This window comes from Thalassophryne amazonica, chromosome 13, assembly GCF_902500255.1.
Source record: "Thalassophryne amazonica chromosome 13, fThaAma1.1, whole genome shotgun sequence".
Lineage (NCBI taxonomy): Eukaryota > Metazoa > Chordata > Actinopteri > Batrachoidiformes > Batrachoididae > Thalassophryne > Thalassophryne amazonica.
Window position 1 is genome coordinate 98,190,469 of NC_047115.1, and position 26,191 is coordinate 98,216,659.

General features: G+C 42.6%; 1 protein-coding gene across 2 annotated transcripts in view; it reads left to right on the top strand.

Annotated features, from left to right (window-relative positions):
* Nucleotides 1-588: 588 nt before the first annotated feature.
* si:dkey-191g9.5 (rap1 GTPase-GDP dissociation stimulator 1) overlaps nt 589-26,191 on the top strand; it is an 86,508-nt gene continuing 60,905 nt past the window's right edge. For both annotated transcript variants that reach the window (XM_034185077.1, XM_034185076.1), the window contains exons 1-2: nt 589-698; nt 18,148-18,254. In XM_034185077.1, the coding sequence (XP_034040968.1) occupies nt 18,201-18,254 (54 nt within the window). In that variant the 5' untranslated portion in view covers nt 589-698; nt 18,148-18,200. The remainder of the gene's footprint in view (nt 699-18,147; nt 18,255-26,191) is intronic.

Consider the following 26,191-nt stretch of genomic DNA (forward strand, 5'->3'; position numbering starts at 1 on the left):
GTGGCAGAATACCTGAGCACTGTGACCAACCCAAAGCTCAGGAAGTCCTTGACCACGTACAGACTCAGTGAGCACAGCCTGGCCGTGGAGAAAGGTCACCACAGACAGACCTGGCTCCCCAGAGAAGACAGACTGTGACAGACCCACTGCTCACAACACCAGGTGGAGAGCGAGCTGCACCTCCTGACCACCTGCCCGCTGCACCAAAGAGACACGAACAGAGACACAGATCACAAACACCCAAACAGACTCTGAGAGCAACATCAACAAACTTCACTATCTGCTGTCTGAAGGACAACAAACACAGCAGCAACGAAAAGAAGGAACAACGGACACAAACCACCGTAAACCCAAAACAGGACATTAAACTGATACGTCACTTTATCTATGTACAATATAACACAGTTTATAGGACAGAAGATTTTTACACCGAAAACACAATTTTTACTCTTATTTCAATCCCACATCTCCTGTTTACACATTTATTTACTGTAAAATATTGTTAACTGGATGAACATCTACTTCATTTTTATTTTTATTTGTTGTTCTATGTAACACATCAACAAAACTGCACTGAAATGAAAATGAGAGGGGGAGGGGGGGAGTGAGGGAGCCAGAGAGAGGGAGGGGCATGTGAACAGCTGACTGAAGAACACAGAAGCAGCCAGAACCTGCAGAGCAGCAGCCATGACACACAGCAGTGAGTATATTCAAACACAACATAAGACACAGATGGATGGATGAATGGTGAATGGATGGATGGATGATGGACGGATGTTAGATGGATGAGGGACTAAGACTGTCTCTGTGTGCAGAGTGAGACTGTTATCTAATAACAGAGTTGAGCAGACGGTCTGTGGTCAGAGCTTTAAGACTGATTTCAGCACACGAGAACGTGCACACACATGAATGTGCATGTGCACGTGGTTCATGTGTTCATATAAATGTGTACAGATGCAATACATGTGTAAACATGTACAAATGTGATTCATGTGTTAATGTAAACATGTAGTGATAGAATTCATGTGTTAATGTAAAGGTGCACAGATGCAATTCATGTGTAAACATGTACAAATGTGATTCATGTGTTAATGTAAACATGTAGTGATAGAATTCATGTGTTAATGTAAAGGTGCACAGATGCAATTCATGGGTTCATGTAAAAGTGTAGTGATGCGATTCACATGATAAGGTAAACGTGTAGTGATGTGATTCATGTGTTCATGTAAATGTAAGCACATGTGATTCATGTGTTCATGTAAACGTGTACGGATGCGATTCATGTGTTCATGTAAAAGCATGCAGATGTGATTCATATGTTAATGTGTACATGTGTGACCATCAAAAAGTAATGGATTGTTCTCGTGCTACTTTCACTTCAGTATCTTTCTTGTTATTGAAATAATCACCTTGGAGGCAGAACTTAACAATTCTCACAGTCTGATGTGTGACTGAATGTGTGAAGATGTAGTTTAATTGTGACTGAACAGGTGAGGATGTAGTCTCTGTGTGACTGAACGTCTGAGGATGTAGTTTATGTGTGACTGTGAACATACAGGAGCTGTAGTTTGTGTGTCACTGAATGTGTGAAGATGTAGTTTATGTGTGACTGAACATGTGTGGATATAGTCTATGTGTGACTGAACATGTGTGGATATAGTCTATGTGTGACTGCAAACATGTGAGGATGTAGTTTATGTGTGACTGTTAACGTGTGAGAATGTAGTTTATGTGACTGTGAACGTGCAGGGATGTAGTTCTTGTGTGAACGTGCGTGGATATAGTTTTTGTGACTGTAAACTTGTAAGGATGCAGTTTGTGTGACTGTGAGTGTGCAGGGATGTAGTTTTTGTGTGACTGTGAACATACAAGGATATTGTTCATCTGTGACTGAACGTGTGAGGATGTAGTTTATGTGTGATTGTGGACATGTGAGGATGTCATTTGTGTGACTGTGAACGTGTGAAGATGCAGTTTGTGACTGTGAACGTGTGAAGATGCAGTTTGTGACTGTGAACATGCAGCGATATAGTTTAAGTGTGACTGTGAATATGTGAGGATGCAGTTTATGTGACTGTGAACATGCAGGGATGTAGTTTGTGTAACTGTGAATGTGCAGGGATGTAATTGTGTGACTGTGAACGTGCGAGGATATTGTTCATCTATGACTGAACATGTGAGGATGTAGTTTGTGTGACTGTGTCATGTGAAGATGTCATTTGTGTGACTGTGGACATGCAGGGATGTAGTTTATGTGTCATTGAATCATGCGAGGATATTGTTCATCTGTGACTGAACGTGTGAGGATGTAGTTTATGTGTGACTGTGAATGTGTGAGGATGCAGTTTGTGTTACTGTGAACATGCAGGGATGTAGTTTGTGTGACTGTGAATGTGTGAGGATGTAGTTTATGTGTGACTGTGAACATGCAGGGATGTAGTTTGTGTGACTGTGAACGTGCGGGGATGTAGTTTATGTGTGACTGTGAATGTGTGAGGATGCAATTTGTGTGACTGTGAACATGCAGGGATGTAGTTTATGTGTGACTGTGAATGTGTGAGGATGCAATTTGTGTGACTGTGAACATGCAGGGATGTAGTTTATGTGTGACTGTGAATGTGTGAGGATGCAATTTGTGTGACTGTGAACATGCAGGGATGTAGTTTATGTGTGACTGTGAATGTGCAGGGATGTAGTTTATGTGTGACTGTGAATGTGTGAGGATGCAATTTGTGTGACTGTGAACGTGCAGGGATGTAGTTTATGTGTGACTGTGAATGTGTGAGGATGCAATTTGTGTGACTGTGAACGTGCAGGGATGTAGTTTATGTGTGACTGTGAATGTGTGAGGATGCAATTTGTGTGACTGTGAACGTGCAGGGATGTAGTTTATGTGTGACTGTGAATGTGCAGGGATGTAGTTTACGTGTGACTGTGAATGTGCGGGGCTGTAGTTTGTGTGACTGTGGACATGTGAGGATGTCATTTGTGTAACTGTGAACGTGCGGAGATGCAGTTGTGTGACTGTGAACGTGTGAGGATGTGGTTTGTGTGAATGTGTGAGGAAAACACAAAATCATTCCAGTGGCACCCAAAAATCCCCAAAAGAGACGTGATACCAAAGGCATCTTAGTCATCACCTTAAGACACTGGTTTCCACAACCCAACACCCAGTCCAGGCAAGCACTGACCAGTGTAGGAGCCAGAACACATCCTTGTGGAACACCAGTTTTCACTGGGACAAACTCAGAGTCTCTGCCTCCGCGCCATAATGTGGTTTAGTGTAAATGTGTGCACGATTTGTGGACGTATGCGGACAGCTGGATTCAACATGTGACTAAACAGCAAACTCTTCATTAAATTATTAATTATGCATGAACACACATGCATGAGCACATGCACATACAGCAGAAGGACACTGGGTCAGATCTTGACCTCACAGCCCCGCCCCCACACACGGCCTATTTTTAAAGGACTTAAAGGATTAGTTCAGGTGATTAGTGTGTGTCACTGTGACTTGTGTTTGTTTACTTTTGTCAAGAAGGGGAGGTGATGGTCTAGTGGTTAGGTGTTGGACTTGAGACCAGAGGATCCTAGGTTCAAATCCCAGCCTGAGTGAAAAATCACTAAGGGCCCTTGGGCAAGGTCCTTAATCCCCTAGTTGCTCCCACTGTGTAGTGAGCACCTTGTGTGGCAGCAGCCTGACATCAGGGTGAATGTGAGGCATTATTGTAAAGCGCTTTGAGTGTCTGATGCAGATGGAAAAGTGCTATATAAATGCAGAACTGAGGTGCAGACTCAAAACTCAAGAGGTAAGAGTAAAAGGCTTTATCTCAAAAAATCAGACGTGGGTACGGTACACAGACTGTCAGTGAGGCGGCGGTACAGGCAGGAGTCAAGCAAAGGCGTGGTCAAAAAACAAGCACAGTTCCAAAATACCAGAAGACAAAATACAGGGGCTAAAGCAGGAGCGAGGTCAAAATGAAACACGGTCACACACGGCCAGGCAAAAGAGAGCAAAAGACAAAGGCTGGAATGTGGACAAAAAAATCACAAGGAACTGGCAGAGAACAAAGGACAAGCAGGGTTTAAATACACTAGAGGTAACTGGGGGAAAATTTGACACAGGTCTGGGGAACATTCAGGAAGGGGGTGTGGCTGGATGAACCAAACATGAGGGCAGACAAGAGGCAAGATAGTGCAGTGAGACAAATGCAAAGTGAACAGGACCTGACAAGATGATGAACCTAACCACAGTGATCAAAATAAAATACAAAACCCCAGTCCTAATAAATAAGAAATAAAATAAGAAATAAAATAAACCCAACATGAAGGAACAACGAAATAAACCATGAAGCAAATGTAAGAACTGAAACAAGCTAAACAAGGAAATAAAGGCTAAGACTAAACCAGAATGGAACTCATGTGTAACAATAAACAGATAATTCAACACAAGACAAAAGCAAAGCAAACAGGAGATAAAACTAATGATCATATAATGGCAGGACTGAAACCAGACACATGACTAAAGTAAGATAAACAGGAAATAAAAGCACTGACAAAAGTATTACAGACAGGAGCGAGATAACCAGAACCAAACTATGATGAGATAAATGACTAAACTATAATGACCAGATAAAAACCATCACGGACAAAACATGCCCAGAAAACATGACAACTTTGTTTCTGACGTGGTTTTGTGTGTGTGTGTGTGTTTGCTCAACAGCAATTATTTTTTTCTTCATGTGTTCATCCTGAGATCTTTATGGGGAAACAGAAACGCTCATGACAGAATAGGCTTTTTGTTTCCCTGAAGTTGTGTGTGTGTGTGTGTGTGTATTCTCCAGGATACCTCTGACACAGTGAAAATAAAAAACTTGCCAAATGTAGTCACCAGTTAATTTGTGTAAAATCATTACTTGGGGAGAACGTTGAGATTGTTTAGCCAAAGCCTTCGTCACTTGTCACTGGGTGCGAGTGACTCCGACACCTTCCTGCGCATCGCCGTGTTGTTCGTGAACGCTGGTGAACCTGTGGTTTTGTTGTGTCTGTGTTTTTTTGATGTCATTTGTAACCATCACACTTTAAGAGAAGTCAGGATGTCTGTCAGAGTATTTTTGTGTCTTGTGTTCATTCAGTGAGGTGTTGCCACCTGGGTTTTCTGATGTCTGTCTGGAAGAGAGTCCGTTCTGAAGTCAGTCCTGGGTTTTGACAGGTGGTTCTGTCTGGAGACAAATGCAAGAGTCAAACAGGCAACTCTGGTTGTAGCAAGACTTTAGTGATGTGGGGAACACAGGTCAGTACACGGGGAGGCAGGCCAAAATACACAGCAGAAGTACAATAGACATCAGGCTTAAACAAAGTCGGAGTAAACAGGCTGGAGGCCGAGAACACGCTGAAGCAGACAGGACTACGGACACAAGAACCAAGACCTGGAATAAAGGCACAGGGTACATCAATCTGGCAAAGAAGCAGAGCAACATGAGCAGTATATATACCTCCAGGTAATGAGCAGCAAAGTGACAGCAGGTGTGCGCAGAAGGCACCAGGAAGAGGGTGTGGTCAGGGACAGAGAGAGAGAGAGAGAGAGAGAGAGAGAGAAGCCCACGTCCCAGAGAGACAGAAAAACCAACACAGAGAAAAGGTCAAAAAAGAAAATAGTCAAACAGGAAAACAACCAAACAAATAAAAATAAATCAAAACCCAGAGATAGAAACAGATCAAACTCACACCCTGACAGGTTTGAAATGAATAATGATACAAAGTCATCTTTGATTAGGTTTGACCACCAGAAATGTCTTTGAACCAGCTCCGAAGTTAAAGAGATACCTGGAGGACATGACAGTTTTGGGGAGTGACAGAATTGCAGGATGGATGAACAGACTCAGGACAAACACAATCCTGAGGTCCTCCACTTGGGTCAAAGCACTGTTGTTGGGTATTTTGGACCACCTTCTAAATGTTTCAGGTGAGGTTTCCTGCAATCAGTTCAGGTGAGATTAATGGTTCTGAGTCAGGTTCTTGATCAATGGTCAATCAATCAATCAATTTTATTTATATAGCGCCAAATCACAACAAACAGTTGCCCCAAGGCGCTTTATATTGTAAGGCAAAGCCATACAATAATTATGTAAAAACCCCAATAGTCAAAACAACCCCCTGTGAGCAAGCACTTGGCGACAGTGGGAAGGAAAAACTCCCTTTTAACAGGAAGAAACCTCCAACAGAACCAGGCTAAGGGAGGGGCAGTCTTCTGCTGGGACTGGTTGGGGCTGAGGGAGAGAACCAGGAAAAAGACATGCTGTGGAGGGGAGCAGAGATCGATCACTAATGATTAAATGCAGAGTGGTGCATACAGAGCAAAAAGAGAAAGAAACACTCAGTGCATTATGGGAACCCCCCCAGCAGTCTAAGTCTATAGCAGCATCTAGCTGCAGCATTTTGAAATAACTGAAGGCTTTTCAGGGAACTTTTAGGACAACCTGATAATAATGAATTACAATAGTCCAGCCTAGAGGAAATAAATGCATGAATTAGTTTTTCAGCATCACTGTGAGACAAGACCTTTCTAATTTTAGAGATATTGCGTAAATGCAAAAAAGCAGTCTTACATATTTGTTTAATATGCGCTTTGAATGACATATCCTGATCAAAAATGACTCCAAGATTTCTCACAGTATTACTAGAGGTCAGGGTAATGCCATCCAGAGTAAGGATCTGGTTAGACACCATGTTTCTAAGATTTGTGGGGCCAAGTACAATAACTTCAGTTTTATCTGAGTTTAAAAGCAGGAAATTAGAGGTCATCCATGTCTTTATGTCTGTAAGACAATCCTGCAGTTTAGCTAATTGGTGTGTGTCCTCTGGCTTCATGGATAGATAAAGCTGGGTATCATCTGCGTAACAATGAAAATTTAAGCAATACCGTCTAATAATACTGCCTAAGGGAAGTATGTATAAAGTGAATAAAATTGGTCCTAGCACAGAACCTTGTGGAACTCCATAATTAACCTTAGTCTGTGAAGAAGATTCCCCATTTACATGAACAAATTGTAATCTATTAGATAAATATGATTCAAACCACCGCAGCGCAGTGCCTTTAATACCTATGGCATGCTCTAATCTCTGTAATAAAACTTTATGGTCAACAGTATCAAAAGCAGCACTGAGGTCTAACAGAACAAGCACAGAGATGAGTCCACTGTCCGAGGCCATAAGAAGATCATTTATAACCTTCACTAATGCTGTTTCTGTACTATGATGAATTCTAAAACCTGACTGAAACTCTTCAAATAGACCAATCCTCTGCAGATGATCAGTTAGCTGTTTTACAACTACCCTTTCAAGAATTTTTGAGAGAAAAGGAAGGTTGGAGATTGGCCTATAATTAGCTAAGATAGCTGGCTCAAGTGATGGCTTTTTAAGTAATGGTTTAATTACTGCCACCTTAAAAGCCTGTGGTACATAGCCAACTAATAAAGATAGATTGATCATATTTAAGATCGAAGCATTAAATAATGGTAGGGCTTCCTTGAGCAGCCTGGTAGGAATGGGGTCTAATAGACATGTTGATGGTTTGGATGAAGTAACTAATGAAAATAACTCAGACAGAACAATCTGAGAGAAAGAGTCTAACCAAATACCGGCATCACTGAAAGCAACCAAAGATAACGATACGTCTTTGGGATGTTTATGAGTAATTTTTTCTCTAATAGTTAAAATTTTATTAGCAAAGAAAGTCATGAAGTCATTACTAGTTAAAGTTAAAGGAATACTCGGCTCAATAGAGCTCTGACTCTTTGTCAGCCTGGCTACAGTGCTGAAAAGAAACCTGGGGTTGTTCTTATTTTCTTCAATTAGTGATGAGTAGTAAGATGTCCTAGCTTTACGGAGGGCTTTTTTATAGAGCAACAGACTCTTTTTCCAGGCTAAGTGAAGATCTTCTAAATTAGTGAGACGCCATTTCCTCTCCAACTTACGGGTTATCTGCTTTAAGCTGCGAGTTTGTGAGTTATACCACGGAGTCAGGCACTTCTGATTTAAAGCTCTCTTTTTCAGAGGAGCTACAGCATCCAAAGTTGTCTTCAATGAGGATGTAAAACTATTGACGAGATACTCTATCTCACTTACAGAGTTTAGGTAGCTACTCTGCACCGTGTTGGTATATGGCATTAGGGAACATAAAGAAGGAAACATATCCTTAAACCTAGTTACAGCGCTTTCTGAAAGACTTCTAGTGTAATGAAACTTATTCCCTACTGCTGGGTAGTCCATCAGAGTAAATGTAAATGTTATTAAGAAATGATCAGACAGAAGGGAGTTTTCAGGGAATACTGTTAAGTCTTCAATTTCCATACCATAAGTCAGAACAAGATCTAAGATATGATTAAAGTGGTGGGTGGACTCATTTACATTTTGAGCAAAGCCAATTGAGTCTAATAATAGATTAAATGCAGTGTTGAGGCTGTCATTCTCAGCATCTGTGTGGATGTTAAAATCGCCCACTATAATTATCTTATCTGAGCTAAGCACTAAGTCAGACAAAAGTTCTGAAAATTCACAGAGAAACTCACAGTAACGACCACGTGGACGATAGATAATAACAAATAAAACTGGTTTTTGGGACTTCCAATTTGGATGGACAAGACTAAGAGTCAAGCTTTCAAATGAATTAAAGCTCTGTCTGGGTTTTTGATTAATTAATAAGCTGGAATGGAAGATTGCTGCTAATCCTCCGCCTCGGCCCGTGCTACGAGCGTTCTGACAGTTAGTGTGACTCGGGGGTGTTGACTCATTTAAACTAACATATTCATCCTGCTGTAACCAGGTTTCTGTAAGGCAGAATAAATCAATATGTTGATCAATTATTATATCATTTACTAACAGGGACTTAGAAGAGAGAGACCTAATGTTTAATAGACCACATTTAACTGTTTTAGTCTGTGGTGCAGTTGAAGGTGCTATATTATTTTTTTCTTTTTGAATTTTTATGCTTAAATAGATTTTTACTGGTTGTTGGTGGTCTGGGAGCAGGCACCGTCTCTACGGGGATGGGGTAATGAGGGGATGGCAGGGGGAGAGAAGCTGCAGAGAGGTGTGTAAGACTACAACAACTCTGCTTCCTGGTCCCAACCCTGGATAGTCACGGTTTGGAGGATTTAAGAAAATTGGCCAGATTTCTAGAAATGAGAGCTGCTCCATCCAAAGTGGGATGGATGCCGTCTCTCCTAACAAGACCAGGTTTTCCCCAGAAGCTTTGCCAATTATCTATGAAGCCCACCTCATTTTTTGGACACCACTCAGACAGCCAGCAATTCAAGGAGAACATGTGGCTAAACATGTCACTCCCGGTCCGATTGGGGAGGGGCCCAGAGAAAACTACAGAGTCCGACATTGTTTTTGCAAAGTTACACACCGATTTAATGTTAATTTTAGTGACCTCCGATTGGCGTAACCGGGTGTCATTACTGCCGACGTGAATTACAGTTTCAAATTTCCTTCAATGTCGCCTGCTCTGGCCCCCGGAAGACAATTGACTATGGTTGCTGGTGTCGCTAACTTCACATTTCTCAAAACAGAGTCGCCAATAACCAGAGTTTGTTCCTTGGCGGGTGTGTCGCCGAGTGGGGAAAAATGGTTAGAAATGTGAACGGGTTGGCGGTGTACACGGGGCTTCTGTTTAGGGCTACGCTTCCTCCTCAGTCACCCAGTCGGCCTGCTTTCACGGTGCGGAGCCGAGTCTCCAATTCGCCCAGCCTGGCCTCCAAAGCTACGAATAAGCTACACTTATTACAAGTACCGTTACTGCTAAAGGAGGCCGAGGAATAACTAAACATTTCACACCCAGAGCAGAAAAGTGCGGGAGAGACAGGAGAAGCCGCCATGCTAAACTGGCTAAGAGCTAGTAGCTGCGCTAAGCTAGCGGATTCCTAAAAACACGCAAAGTGAATAACGTGTAAATAATTTAGAGGTGATTCAGCAGAGGGAGTGCTTTATTTAAGGCACGTGAAGATAACACTGTGAAACAAATCGTTATCTAGGTAACTAGATCAATCTAACTGCGCAGATTAAACAGCTAACAGATACAGAAAAACACCGCTGTGCTCCGGAACAGGAAGTGATACAATACCGCAATGAGAGCCAACCACCAGTAGAGGCAAGCAAGAGCTCTTACTGCGTATTGTGTAATGGCATCTCCTTTGATTGTAGGGACATGAAGTTTGGGGTTCCTCAGGGATCCATTTTATTTGTTTTATTTGTTGTTATCTATTGTCCTCCTGGTCGTTACTGTGAGTTTCTCTGTGAATTTTCAGACCTTTTGTCTTACTTAGTGCTTAGCTCAGATAAGATAATTATAGTGGGCGATTTTAACATCCACACAGATGCTGAGAATGACAGCCTCAACACTGCATTTAATCTATTATTAGACTCTATTGGCTTTGCTCAAAATGTAAATGAGTCCACCCACCACTTTAATCATATCTTAGATCTTGTTCTGACTTATGGTATGGAAATAGAAGACTTAACAGTATTCCCTGAAAACTCCCTTCTGTCTGATCATTTCTTAATAACATTTACATTTACTCTGATGGACTACCCAGCAGTGGGGAATAAGTTTCATTACACTAGAAGTCTTTCAGAAAGCGCTGTAACTAGGTTTAAGGATATGATTCCTTCTTTATGTTCTCTAATGTCATATACCAACACAGTGCAGAGTAGCTACCTAAACTCTGTAAGTGAGATAGAGTATCTCGTCAATAGTTTTACATCCTCATTGAAGACAACTTTGGATGCTGTAGCTCCTCTGAAAAAGAGAGCTTTAAATCAGAAGTGCTTGACTCCGTGGTATAACTCACAAACTTGCAGCTTAAAGCAGATAACCTGTAAGTTGGAGAGGAAATGGCGTCTCACTAATTTACAAGATCTTCACTTAGCCTGGAAAAAGAGTCTGTTGCTCTATAAAAAAGGCCTCCGTAAAGCTAGGACATCTTTCTACTCATCACTAATTGAAGAAAATAAGAACAACCCCAGGTTTCTTTTCAGCACTGTAGCCAGGCTGACAAAGAGTCAGAGCTCTATTGAGCTGAGTATTCCATTAACTTTAACTAGTAATGACTTCATGACTTTCTTTGCTAACAAAATTTTAACTATTAGAGAAAAAATTACTCATAACCATCCCAAAGACGTATCGTTATCTTTGGCTGCTTTCAATGATGCCGGTATTTGGTTAGACTCTTTCTCTCCGATTGTTCTGTCTGAGTTATTTGCATTAGTTACTTCGTCCAAACCATCGGCATGTTTATTGGACCCTATTCCTGCCAGGCTGCTCAAGGAAGTCCTACCATTATTTAATGCTTCGATCTTAAATATGATCAATCTATCTTTGTTAGTTGGCTATGTACCACAGGCTTTTAAGGTGGCAGTAATTAAACCATTACTTAAAAAGCCAGCTATCTTAGCTAATTATAGGCCAATCTCCAACCTTCCTTTTCTCTCAAAAATTCTTGAAAGGGTAGTTGTAAAACAGCTAACTGATCATCTGCAGAGGAATGGTCTATTTGAAGAGTTTCAGTCAGGTTTTAGAATTCATCATAGTACAGAAACAGCATTAGTGAAGGTTACAAATGATCTTCTTATGGCCTCGGACAGTGGACTCATCTCTGTGCTTGTTCTGTTAGACCTCAGTGCTGCTTTTGATACTGTTGACCATAAAATTTTATTACAGAGATTAGAGCATGCCATAGGTATTAAAGGCACTGTGCTGCGGTGGTTTGAATCATATTTGTCTAATAGATTACAATTTGTTCATGTAAATGGGGAATCTTCTTCACAGACTAAAGTTAATTATGGAGTTCCACAAGGTTCTGTGCTAGGACCAATTTTATTCACTTTATACATGCTTCCCTTAGGCAGTATTATTAGACGGTATTGCTTAAATTTTCATTGTTACGCAGATGATACCCAGCTTTATCTATCCATGAAGCCAGAGGACACACACCAATTAGCTAAACTGCAGGATTGTCTTACAGACATAAAGACATGGATGACCTCTAATTTCCTGCTTTTAAACTCAGATAAAACTGAAGTTATTGTACTTGGCCCCACAAATCTTAGAAACATGGTGTCTAACCAGATCCTTACTCTGGATGGCATTACCCTGACCTCTAGTAATACTGTGAGAAATCTTGGAGTCATTTTTGATCAGGATATGTCATTCAATGCGCATATTAAACAAATATGTAGGACTGCTTTTTTGCATTTACGCAATATCTCTAAAATTAGAAAGGTCTTGTCTCAGAGTGATGCTGAAAAACTAATTCATGCATTTATTTCCTCTAGGCTGGACTAACGGGGACTAGAAGGAGAGAGCATATCTCACCCATATTGGCCTCTCTTCATTGGCTTCCTGTTAATTCTAGAATAGAATTTAAAATTCTTCTTCTTACTTATAAGGTTTTGAATAATCAGGTCCCATCTTATCTTAGGGACCTCATAGTACCATATCACCCCAATAGAGCGCTTCGCTCTCAGACTGCAGGCTTACTTGTAGTTCCTAGGGTTTGTAAGAGTAGAATGGGAGGCAGAGCCTTCAGCTTTCAGGCTCCTCTCCTGTGGAACCAGCTCCCAATTCAGATCAGGGAGACAGACACCCTCTCTACTTTTAAGATTAGGCTTAAAACTTTCCTTTTTGCTAAAGCTTATAGTTAGGGCTGGATCAGGTGACCCTGAACCATCCCTTAGTTATGCTGCTATAGACGTAGACTGCTGGGGGGTTCCCATGATGCACTGTTTCTTTCTCTTTTTGCTCTGTATGCACCACTCTGCATTTAATCATTAGTGATCGATCTCTGCTCCCCTCCACAGCATGTCTTTTTCCTGGTTCTCTCCCTCAGCCCCAACCAGTCCCAGCAGAAGACTGCCCCTCCCTGAGCCTGGTTCTGCTGGAGGTTTCTTCCTGTTAAAAGGGAGTTTTTCCTTCCCACTGTAGCCAAGTGCTTGCTCACAGGGGGTCGTTTTGACCGTTGGGGTTTTACATACTTATTGTATGGCCTTGCCTTACAATATAAAGTGCCTTGGGGCAACTGTTTGTTGTGATTTGGCGCTATATAAAAAAAAAATTGATTGATTGATTGAAGAGCGACTGGACAGGTATGACGTTAACCAGGCAAGAGCAGTTCCAGTAATCCCAAAGTGATTCTCCAGCCTATTGAGTAAAATATGATGATCCACAGTATCAAACGCAGCACTAAGACTGTGGTGGTATTTGAGTCCATTGCTCGCAAAAGGTCATTCACTACTTTAGTAAGTGCTGTCTCTGCGGAGTGATATTTTCTACAAGCAGACTGCAGTGGCTCAAAAAGATTATTCTCAGTGAGGTAGTCCACGAGCTGTCGCGAAACCACTTTTTCCAGGATTTTAGAACAAAATGATAGATTAGATATTGGTCTAGAATTCTTCAATACACTAGGGTTGAGTTTGGATTTCTTAAGTAATGGTTTGATCACTGCAGACTTGAAACATTTAGGAACAGATCCAGAAGTTAATGAGAGATTTATAATTTCCAGCACAGTCGGTCCAAGAGTGGGCCACTGGTCCTTAAATAGTTTTGTTGGTATAGGATTAAGTAAACAAGTTGTACTTTTTGTAGACGTCATGAGCTTTGCCAGTGCGCCAAGCGAGATACCATCAAAATCTGTAAATCTGGGTAACACCTCAGTGGGCGCATCCACCTCCATAGCAGTATGCAGTGGTTGGATCAAAGCCTGCTGAGATATGCTCAACCTAATATCCTCAATTTTCTTCTCAAAATAGTCCAAGAAATCCTGTGCTGAAAAAGGAGAATGAATAACAGGTGGCTGTCCATGAATGAGAAATGCCACAGTTTCAAACAAACCCTTTGAGTTATGCTTGTTTTTATTGATCAAATCAGAATAATAGGCACGCTTTGTAGCCAGTAGTGCATGCTTATAATCTAAGACAGCATCACGCCATGCAAAGTGGAACACCTCTCGTTTGGAACTACGCCATTTCCGTTCCAACCCTCTAGCCTTCTGCCTAAGGTCACGCAAACAACTGTTGAACAAAGGTGCCTGTGCCTGGGGAAGGCATGGCCTAAATAGAGGAGGTGCAGTCTTATCGAGTGTGGTTTTTAGTACTAAATTCAGGCTATCTGCAAGGCTGTCTACCGACTGAAAATTCATCAAGCTTGAAGTCAAGATTTCTGGTTGTCTCGCTTTGGGTTCAGTCAAAGTTGAAGGTTTAATACGTCACCGCAATGATAGGCAAGGTTGTTGCTCCACTAAACGCAGCAGCATAATTGTAAACCTAATAAGCGAGTGGTCAGAGACCGCCGATGCAAGAGGCAGGATGTTGATATTTGTGACAGCAAGACCACGTGCAAGAACCAAATCCAGAGTATTACCACTGATATGCATTGAACCATGAATGAACTGCCGAAATCCTAGTGCATCCATGATTTCCATAAATGATTTACCAAGGGGATCAGAGGGTTTATTTATATGAATGTTAAAGTCACCAATAATCAAAAATATTGTCTACACTAGTTGAAAGACTAGAGATGAATGCGCCAAATTCATTTAAAAAATCAGAATATGGGCCAGGAGGCCTATAGACAGTGACAATATAACATAGCTGATTTCCAGTTTTATGACCTTGACAGCACTTAGCATCATGGGCATAACGGAGAATCAGATACTCAAATGAATTATATTTATGACCCCCAACAGTTACTAAAGTAAACCTGGATTTATAAATAAAAGCAACACCCCCGCCTTTCCTCACATCACGTGAAACATGACTAAAAGTGTACGCAGGTGGGCAGGCCTCATTCAGAGGAAGGACAGCTGTGGATTTAAGCCAGGTTTCACATAATCCAATCATATCCAGACGATGATCCACAATTAAGTCATTCACCAGCAGTGACTTAAGAGACAATGACCTGATGTTAATGAGACCCAAACTAAGGATCTCGGTGGGATCAACAGATTTTAATGAAGTCATGCGGAAGTTCTACTCCTCAGCAACCAGTGACGCAGCGTGTTTCAGCGGCCGGAGGAGCTCAGGTGAAACACCGCGTCTGCAAGCCCGCATACGACAGCACCGGCGTAAAAACTCTGCAGCCCGGCGAGAGTCAGCAGCAGGAAGCTGCGGCACAAACGGGCACAGCTTTAGCGGAGCCGGTCCGGTCATCGGAGAGGACAGTCCAGGAACAACAGGACGAATCCAGCAGCCTCTCGTGTGCACCGCGCGCTCCCATGCCCAAAAATATCGTCCATCCCACAGGAGACGAGGATCAGACCCTCTGGTGAAGGCTGCCAGGTAAAACTTAAATTTCACTGATGCACCGCTCCGCTTTCCGCGCCTTCTAAAGCGCCTCCTCCGGAAGAGGAGCGCAAGGAAAATGGAGCAGGTGGAGCGGGACCTCCACGAGCACAGGTGGCAGAGCAGGGCGGGGCCCTCCCGGCCCGGACCCAGATGACAGCAGCGGCTCATAAAGAGCATTAATGTCCAAGAGAGACTAATGGTTATACACAAGCAAGGCAGAGGTGTCCCAGCAGAACACACAGAGCAAAAACACAGCAACAAATAACAAAAAACTCGATGAGCGGTAAAGACAGGGCTGACGGCATGCCAAACACACAGGTACCATCTTGCCTCCAACTCTCCAACTCTCTCTCTCTCCATACAAAGCTTCCTTCACTCCTCTCTCACACCATTTCTTCTCTCTGGCTAATATTTTAACTTCCTTGTCCTCAAACATGTGGTTAGTGTCTTTAAGGTGGAGATGAACTGCAGACTGAGGTCCACTGGCGCCCTCTCTGCGGTGCTGGTATAGCCTTTTGTGTAACGGCTGCTTAGTCTCACCTATGTAGTGTTCGTTACAGTTTTCCTGATATCTGATAGAATACACTACATTTTAATGTTTGTAACTAGGGATCCTGCCCTTAGGGTGAACTAATTTCTGTCTCAAGGTGTTGACAGGTTTAAAGTAAACTGGGATTTTGTGCTGTCTGAAGATCCTCTGTAGTTTTTCCCCTACTCCTGCTAAATAAGGGAGAGACACTCCTCTTCTTCTTGGCTCCGTCTCCTGTCCGTCTTGTCTCTTTGTTCTTTGGGACTTCTGCACTTTATCCAGGGACCATCGTGGGTACCCACATACTGTAAGGGCTTTCTGGACATGTTGTTGTTCTTTAGCCCTTCCCTCTGTAGTTGTGGGCAGTTGTGGCAGTTAGGTTTAAAACTCCAGCTTTTGCTGGCTTCTGTTTGTTCTTCTCTACAAGAGTCAAGACAGAAATTCAGCTGAGGAAGCTTCTGCAAATAGAAGCGAAACATCCTTGCATCAAGCAACCCAGTCCAGTCGAAGATTCAAGCTTCTCTACTAATCGTAGCAACAGTTTTAACTGTGATTCTTGAAAAGTGAATGGATGCAGGGTAAACAAATGAAACAGTTTATTTAAATGTTGAAAGCATGAGATTGATAGTGCAAGTTATTTATACAAGGAATAGGAAGTACAAAAATAATCTAGATTAATGACTGCATTTGCAGAGGGACCCAGGGTATATAGGGAGAAGGATGCTGAGGATGGAGCCAGCAGGCAGGAGGAGAAGAGGGAGAACAAAGAGGAGGTTTATGGATGAGGTGAAGGAGGACATGCAGGTGGATGGTGAGACAGAGGAAGACACTGAGGACAGGGTGAGACGGAGACGACTAATCTGCTGTCAAAATAAGACGTGCTGGAGATTTTAGAAACTGAAAAAGAAATCAAAACATAAGATGTGTAACCTGTTTTGACCTTTAAACATACTTTTTTGAAATAATAATAAAAAATGGTACAATTACTATCACTGGTCTCCTGCGATTTCTAAGAAAATTGTTCTGGTTTTAGTTTTTGCAATCATGTTTTCATTTAACTGGGAGTTAATTGGTTTATTTTTCCGTCTGTAACAAGAACAACACAAACAGGGAGAGTGAAGAGAGAGTGAGAACCACACACACATCGTACTGTACCTCATCGACTGGGTAACCAGGCGGGTAGCAGTCATCACAGAAATATGAAAAAACATCACTTACACCAAAGTACGAGGGCTGTCAATAAAGTATAGGTCCTTTTTATTTTTTTCAGAAACTATATGGATTTCATTCATATGTTTTTACGTCAGACATGCTTGAACCCTCGTGCGCATGCGTGAGTTTTTCCACGCCTGTCGGTGACGTCATTCGCCTGTGAGCACTCCTTGTGGGAGGAGTCGTCCAGCCCCTCGTCGGAATTCCTTTGTCTGAGAAGTTGGTGAGAGACTGGCGCTTTGTTTGATCAAAATTTTTTCTAAACCTGTGAGACACATCGAAGTGGACACGGTTCGAAAAATTAAGCTGGTTTTCCGTGAAAATTTTAACGGCTGATGAGAGATTTTGAGGTGATACTGTCGCTTTAAGGACTTCCCACGGAGCGAGATGTCGTGCAGCGCTCTCAGCCGCCGTCGTCAGCCTGTTTCAAGCTGAAAATCTCCACATTTCAGGCTCTATTGATCCAGGACGTCGTGAGAGAACAGAGAAGTTTCAGAAGAAGTCGGCTTCAGCATTTTATCCGGATATTCCACTGTTAAAGGAGATTTTTTTAATGCAAGACGTGCGGACGGATTGCAGCGTCGGCTTGCAGCCGCCGCGACGCTCCGCCACAGGAAAAACACCTCTGTTGGAAGCCTTAAGGACAAGTTGGAACATGTCCAGCTGTTAAACAATTTCTCATATACTCACTCCACTGAAAGCCATCAAAAGCCGCCTGGATTTTACAAATGGTTATCAACACGGAGGTGTTTTTCCTGTGCCGCCGCACTGCGCCGGCTGCGTCCCGACGCGCGGACCAGCCACCAACAAGGACTCCTCAAGTCCACACTGGCCACATCCATCCCTTTACAAATGATGTTTTAGGCATTTTCTTTCACCAAACACAGTATTTGTTGTTGATGATCCAATAAGAAAGAAATAAGGTATAATGCTGCTATTTGATGAATTTTTTAGGTCGACGACAACTTTTGCTGTAAGGACCACTGAACTCCAAAGTCGAACGTGGGTGTGTGTGTGTGTATGTGTGTGTGTGTGTGTGTGTGTGTGTGTGTGTGTGTTGCAGACTCTCTGAGCGAGGCGCTGAAGGCCATCAGTGTGACGACAGAGGTGACTGATGATGAGCTCAAACCTCACGTGGACACGCTGCTCGCTGCTCTGCTGGATAAGAGTAAGTCTGATCTGACCCCAGTCTGTGTGGACCACAAGCACACAGCCGCCTGGAGAGTGCACAGCACACACACCACACCACTTGTCCAAAACACTCGACGAGAACGCTTCATCGACACTGTTTTTCATCACTTCTGATCGGGGTGCCCAGCCTTCATCAAAACTTTATTAAATTTAAAGTTAAAAGTGTATCAAGATCTACTAAGCCATACTGAATGTAGCCACAGTTTATTGTGCACCAATGTAATAACACAATTTTCTGGCACAAAGATAAAGTGTTAATAATAATAATAATACATTATTGAAGTAAGTAAGTGTGCATGGTGCAAAGAATAAGCAAAAGTAGGCCTCAGACTGGCCCGTAACAACACAAGAACAAACAACCCAAATTACAACGCCTAATTAAAATTGGAAAAGTTGTTAGTGGAACTCCTGGCACTGAGAGGAGGCAGCTGGTCTCTCATAGTCTGGACAGTAGGAGCTGAGTGCAGCCGTAAGCAGGCTGCACGGTGGTCATCAGTCTGTATTTTGACTTGATGATTTTCATATGTAAAAAGGCAGACTCACACAAATGTGTTGATTAAAAAAGTGCAGTCAAATTCTGTGTAGTTTGTCTGAGGTTGAGCTGCTTCTCTTTCTGCATTAGATTCCAGAACTTGACATTCATGCCAGGTGTTGCTTGGATTTGAGATCAATGTAATTTTTTCAGTGTGTGGATCTCATTCTCGGATATCGAAGTTGAAGGGTGAAGTCACTTTGGACATTATACCAGGTCTATTAGAAAAGAAACGGACCGTTTTATTTTTTTTAAAAAACTATATGGATTTGATTCATATGTTTTTACGTCAGACATGCTTGAACCCTTGTGCGCATGCGTGAGTTTTTCCACGCCTGTCGGTGACGTCATTCGCCTGTGAGCACGCCTTGTGGGAGGAGTGGTCCAGCCCCCTCGTCGGATTTTCTTTGTCTGAGAAGTTGCTGAGAGACTGGCGCTGTGCTTCATCAAAATTTTTTCGAAAACTGTGAGGCACATCCGAGTGGACACCATTCGAGAAATTAAGCTGGTTTTCGGTGAAAATTTTAATGGCTGATGAGAGATTTTGGATTGTTTCTATCACTGTAAGGACTTCCCACGGAGTGGGATGTCGCGCAGCGCTCCGAGATGACGTCGTCATCCTGTTTCAAGCTGAAAACCTCCAAATTTAAGCCTCTGTTGGTCCAGGACGTCGTGAGAGAACAGAGAACTTTCAGAAGAGGTCGGAATCAGCAGTTTATCCGGACATTCCACTGTTAAAGGAGATTTTTTTTAATGAAAGACGTGCGGACGGATTGGTGTGTCGGCTCGCAGCCGGCGCGAAGCGCCCGTCACAGGAAAGACACCTCCGTGTTGATAACCATTTGTAAAATCCAGGCGGCTTTTGGTGGCTTTCAGTTGAGTGAGTATCTGAGAAATTGTTTAACAGCAGGGCATGTTCCAACTTGTCCTTAAGGCTTCCAACGGAGGTGTTTTTCCTGTGGTTGGTGTGCCGCGCCGGCTGCAAGCCGACGCGCCAATCCGTCCGCATGTCTTTCATTAAAAATAAAACTCCTTTAACAGTGGAATGTCCAGATAAACTGCTGATTCTGACCTCTTCTGAAAGTTCTCTGTTCAACAGTTCCCTGGGTCAACAGAGGCTTAAATTTGGAGGTTTTCAGCTTGAAACAGGATGACGACGTCGCCTCAGAGTGCTGCGCAACGTCCCGCTCCGTGGGAAGTCCTTACAGCGATAGAAACAATCCAAAATCTCTCATCAGCCGTTAAAATTTTCACCGAAAACCAGCTTAATTTGTCAAATGGTGTCCACTCGGATGTGCCTCACAGTTTTCGAAAAAATTTTGATGAAGCACAGCGCCAGTCTCTCAGCAACTTCTCAGACAAAGGAATTCCGACGAGGGGGCTGGACCACTCCTCCCACAAGGCGTGCTCACAGGCGAATGACGTCACCGACAGGCATGAAAAAACTCTCGCATGCCCACGAGGGTTCAAGCTTGGCTGATGTAATCACACGTGATTCAAATCCATATGGTTTTTTAAAAAAATAATAAGGTTGGATACTTTTCTAATAGACCTCGTACAATCCACATCTATATTTTCCCTAAATGGAAAACAGATAAAACTGACAACAGGCTCAGTGGAAGCAAAGTCAATAAAGCACCTGTCAAATTCTGACAAGATGCTCTGCACATGATTATCCCTTTATATAGCACCCCTTGGGCATATACTGCAGCGTTTTGGGATTGCCTTTCATTGCTATGCTGATGATACTCAGTTGTCAGTGGTGGGAACAGCTAACCAAAAAGTTAACTTCAATAACCATTAATCCAATAACTGAAAAGTGATCTTTTATGACTAAACCAATAAACTGCTAAAAAAAAATGTATCTTTATTACAGATAACTGATAACTTTTGGCTGTTGGCTTCTGATAAACCAGTTTCACTTTCACTTTTTGCTGCTGGGTAAATTCAAGGATCACAAACACATAAGAACACACGAAAAATGAATTAATAAAAAATAAAACCCCAAACACTATCATCATCTTTCAAAAGCAGTAAAACACAGTATTAGAAGTCACAGTTTATCTCGGTATTAGATACACAAACTAAAAAGCTGCTGCTTTTTTCACACGCTTTGAACCATCAGCTTAAACAACTGAAATACATCCATTAATGCATTGATTTGCAGAATAAAATACACGTAGTAAATATAAATTCTTACCTGTTAGTTTCAGTGGGATTCATCTGAATAAATAATCCACATAAAGCATCCTTTTTTTTTGTTTTAATCCAAAACAGTGTCTAAACGAAAAAGTCCATCTGTACACACAGCTGCGTCATGAGAGCTCCTCTCCCCCACTGAGTCTTGGCAATTAAATTACAGCCACAAAGAAATAAAATAAAATAATGTTAAAATTAGTCTGTTTTGTCTCGAGTGGACTCACTCACTGTAACGTCCACAGTGAACCTGAACTACACTACCCACAATGCTCCCTGCGTTGACCGGCCAATCACGTTTTGCACTTAATGATGATGTCATCAGCAAGCGACAGGCAGCCAGTCTGCTGCAAACACAACAGACAGACTACTAAATTTATCGGAAGATAATTGGTCCGATGATGGTTTTAAAACTTACCTGAAAAGCTAATGCGCTAGCAAAAACATTAGCTTCGATAATTACCTGTTATTGGATTAGTTGAACTGTGCCCACCACTGTCAATTGTACATGCTGATAACTGCTGTTAATTTCATTTACATAAAATCTTTAGACCAGGGGTTAATTTGAGCCGGATCCTGCCAAAACAGGATCTGGCACCTCTTGATTTTGACCCCCCTGTGTTCCGGGACTTATTTGGGCTGATCTGGCACCTCTCATGAATAAAAAAAATATATATTTGTATGAAAAACGTTTTAAAATGTATTAAATAAATTGATACATTTTATTTAAATAACAAATCTTCATAAGTTCATGTCGTTTATTAAAACTCAACGTTATTTGAGAGTCAGAGATTTGTTGCTTGGCACACAAACCATGCCCCAACAGGAACAAAACAGAAACCTAGAAAATTCGCAAGTGAGGAGCAACCGAATCGAGAGGAACAAAGGAATGGTGTTTCATTTCCAAAAAAAACAACATGTCTAAACGACAGATGAGTTTGATGTCCTTTTTTAAGAAAAAGGAAGAGGGAGATGCCTCAGAATGACTTAACGCAACCGGCGATGGGGGCAGCAGCATCGCTGGTCATGCTAGCAGTCACAAGGCAAGTGAAGAAGCAAGTATGGCTACCGCCTCAACAGCTAGCCACGGCCACGGCTGATACAGCAGCGGATCAAGTTAATCGCCACCAGCCAAATGCAGCGCAAAGAGACAGCCATGTGGATCACCAACAGGCCAGTGCCTTGGCATCTAGCCTGGAGCAAGGAACAAGCAAGCTGGACCAAGAGGTGGGAACAGGGACAGTTAGCTTGGAATGTTCAGGGGGAGAGGAGAGCGTGGAGAGCAGAGGAGTGTGGGATGTGCAGTGAGAGGTTAGGGATGGGATGCACAACTGTTTGGACAGCAGATCAGTTCAAAGTCAAGCAGACTTACTACCCCTGGCTTATTATGGAAAGTTCTGGTTTGGGCTGCACAATTTGTAAGAAGGTGGGGACATTGGGGCCAGAAAAGACTGGGGGGATGAAAGTCGCGAAAGAGTGGGTGTCTAGTACAGTGGCATCGTCTGCTTCGGATATTAAAAAACAGCAACGCACACTTTGGAAAAAGTATTCGAACATGCCCGCGCATATCTTCACATGCGTTTGTGAACAATTTAGGCATTATGTGCGATGCACTGCAAGAATTGTCTGAGCTCTCAGTCGAGCTTCAAAAAAGAGACGTTACCATCATTTCAACACACAAGACAATTTGTCGTGAAATCAGGGTACTTGAGGCAATGTCAGATCGGCCAGGCCGCTACACTGAACTGAGCCAAAGGGGGATCGCTGAAAACGCTTTCCAAGGTGTCACACTGAATGGAGGAAAATCAAGCGACAAAACACTCGACCCCAAGCAGTTTTTCCTAACTGTGGCCAAGAACTTGGAGGACTGCAAGTTATCTCAAGGAGGTCGGTTGCCAGATAAAACTGGATATAACAGGTTCATCGAGGAGTTGAAGGTGCTTTACGCACAGTATTGGCCCGATGGAGCAGATGTGCTGTATGGAGAGACTGAGGTTGAGTCGCTATGTCAGCACTTCAACATTACCAACCCACACGCAGTCATACGGGTCTACAGGGCGAACAGAGACTCAGGTGGAAATGACATGCTCGATGAACTGATGGAGTTACTTGTTGCTGTCAACAGCATTCCCATTGCAAATGCTGAATGTTTTCTTAAATGAACCTGATATGCACTCCCAACCGTGGCTCTCTGCTCATACCCACCATATCATCTTTGCTGTTCCTAAATCTTGTTGGACCACCCCTGGATAAATTCAACCCTGTCCCTTACGTGAGGTCGTGGGTGGCCAAGGGACACAGAACTGCCACAGACACATGCAGTAAAACCCTAAACAGGGAGGGGAGGAGAATCCTGACATGCTGGTGATGTGGAGTATTTGGAACAACTAAATGGTGAGCATACTTTGCATTCGTAGGACGCCGTGCCAATCCTTAAATAAAAATGGAAGATTTGTGTAACCTGTTGTAAGCTCTGATTTTTGAAAATGTTTTACACGTAGAGCTGTTAAGTCCCTCCTGGTGCGGACAGTTGCATGCGCCCTGCAGAGTATAACCTAAATATTGGTTAATTGTTGTCATAATAGCATTTATAAAAGGGATGTTGTCTGAAATTGAGGCTTTTAAGTGCGACAGCTCTAGAAGTGACCATTCACATGTTGTTTTTCTGTGCGTTCCGGGACCTGTGTCCATCTCGTCATCGCCGTGCTGTCATATGTACTTTGCGTTCCAGTATCTAATGATTTACAAATTAAGCACTGCTTTAGACGATTGCCTTGCATCACTGAGAAGCTGGATGTCCAGTAACTTCCTACAACCCCAATTCCAATGAAGTTGGGACGTTGTGTAAAATGTAAATAAAACAGAATACAATGATTTTCAAATCCTCTTCAACCTATAGTCAATTGAATACACCACAAAGACAAGATATTTAATGTTCAAACTGATAAACTTTATTGTTTTTGTGCAAATATTTGTTCATTTTGAAATGGATGTCTGCAACACGTTTCTAAAAAGCTGGGACAGTTGTATGCTTACCACTGTGTTACATCACCTTTCCTTCTAACAACACTCAATAAGCATTTGGGAACTGAGGACACTAATTGTTGAAACTTTGTAAGTGGAATTCTTTCCCGTTCTTGCTTGATGTACGACTTCAGTTGTTCAACAGTCCGGGGTCTCCGTTGTCGTATTTTGTGCTTCATAATGCGCCACACATTTTCAGTGGGCGACAGGTCTGGACTGCAGGCAGGCCAGTCTAGTACCCGCACTCTTTTACTACGAAGCCACGCTGTTGTAACACGTGCAGAATGTGTCTTGGCATTGTCTTGCTGAAATAAGCAGGGACGTCCCTGAAAAAGACGTTGCTTGGATGGCAGCATGTGTTGCTCCAAAACCTGGATGTACCTTTCAGCATTGATGGTGCCATCACAGATGTGTAAGTTGCCCATGCCATGGGCACTAACACACCCCCATACCATCACAGATGCTGGCTTTTGAACTTTGTGCTGGTAACAATCTGGATGGTCTTTTTCCTCTTTTGTCCAGAGGACACGACATCCATGATTTCCAAAAACAATTTGAAATGTGGACTCATCAGACCACAGCACACTTTTCCAGTTCACGTCTGTCCATTTCAAATGAGCTCGGGCCCAGAGAAGATGGTGGCATTTCTGGATGTTGTTGAAGCTTGGCTTTCACTTTGCATGGTAGAGTTTTAACTTGCACTTGTAGATGTAGCGACGAACTGTGTTAACTGACAATGGTTTTCTGAAGTGTTCCTGAGCCCACACAGTAAGATCCTTTACACAATGATGTCAGTTTTTAATGCAGTGCCACCTGAGGGATTGAAGGTCACGGGCATTCAATGTTGGTTTTCACCCTTGCTGCTTACGTGTAGAAAGTTCTCCAGATTCTCTGAATCTTCTGATTATATTATGGACTGTAGATGATGGAATCCCTAAATTCCTTGCAATTGAATGTTGAGAAACATTGTTGCGAATGATGGGCAGGCTTTGAGTGAGCACTGGTCCACCCCGCTCGTCGTTTTTTCATTGCGAGGAAATGGCGGAATGATTTGGGCTTTGTTCCATCAGAATTTTTCCATCAGGCTTTCCATGACAAAATCTCTTATTAAAAGTGAAATCTGCCGGAAAATGGCTGATGTCCAGCTTTTGTGATAACCAGAGAAATTGCACACGATGGTCCCGGATCCACACAGCCATCCGTTTAGAAATGAAATGGTCGTTTCAGCCTGTCGATCGCGGCTCGGAGTGCGGCGAGCCGTGCGCCATTGTGGGCCGTCCTTAAAGCGGTAGTAACACGCCCATAAAATTTTCACCGAAAACCATGTGAATTTTCCGAATGGTTTCCAGCTGCCTGTCTCTAACAGTTTCTGAAAAAATTCTGATGGAACAAAGCCCAAATCATTCCGCCATTTCCTCGCAATGAAAAAACGGCGAGAGGGGTGGACCAGTGCTCACTCAAAGCCTGCCCACAGGCGAATGACGCAACCGACAGGCGTGAAAAAACTCACGCATGCGCACGAAGGTTCAAGCTTGGCTGACGTAAAATATATGAATCAAATCCATATAGTTTTTGAAAAAAATAAAAAGGTCGGATACTTTTCTCACAGACCTCGTAGTTGTTATGGATGAAGAGAGTGAACCCAAGATTTCTGGAACAGAGTACCAAAGACATTTATTGACTGGGTGAAGATGAGAAGACTGAAAACACTGATGGAAATCATGACAGACTAAATGCCACAAAGTGGTATGACAAGACAATAAACACAGCCGGACTAACAGCAGAGAAACCTTCAATGATCAACTGAAAGAGCGCATGATAACAAGACAGACAGGACACAGGTGTGTGATTACAAATCAGGTGCAGTTATGCAAACAGAGTGAAGACAGAGGATGGTGCAACTCCACCCACGGTCACCAGAGGGGGTCAGAGACAACTGGAGAGATGACGGTGATAACAGCCCCTGGGAAAAACAAACAAACAAATAAGACCACACAAGAACACAAACCGACACAGTCAGGGTAGGAAATATGACAAAAATCATGATTCAGCTTTTCAGACAAGCTTACATCATCACCGTACTCATAATGAGGACATACGTACCTGATGCTTGTAAAGGTTTTCTGTTGATCTATGCAACATCTGCAGACATGGACTGAGAG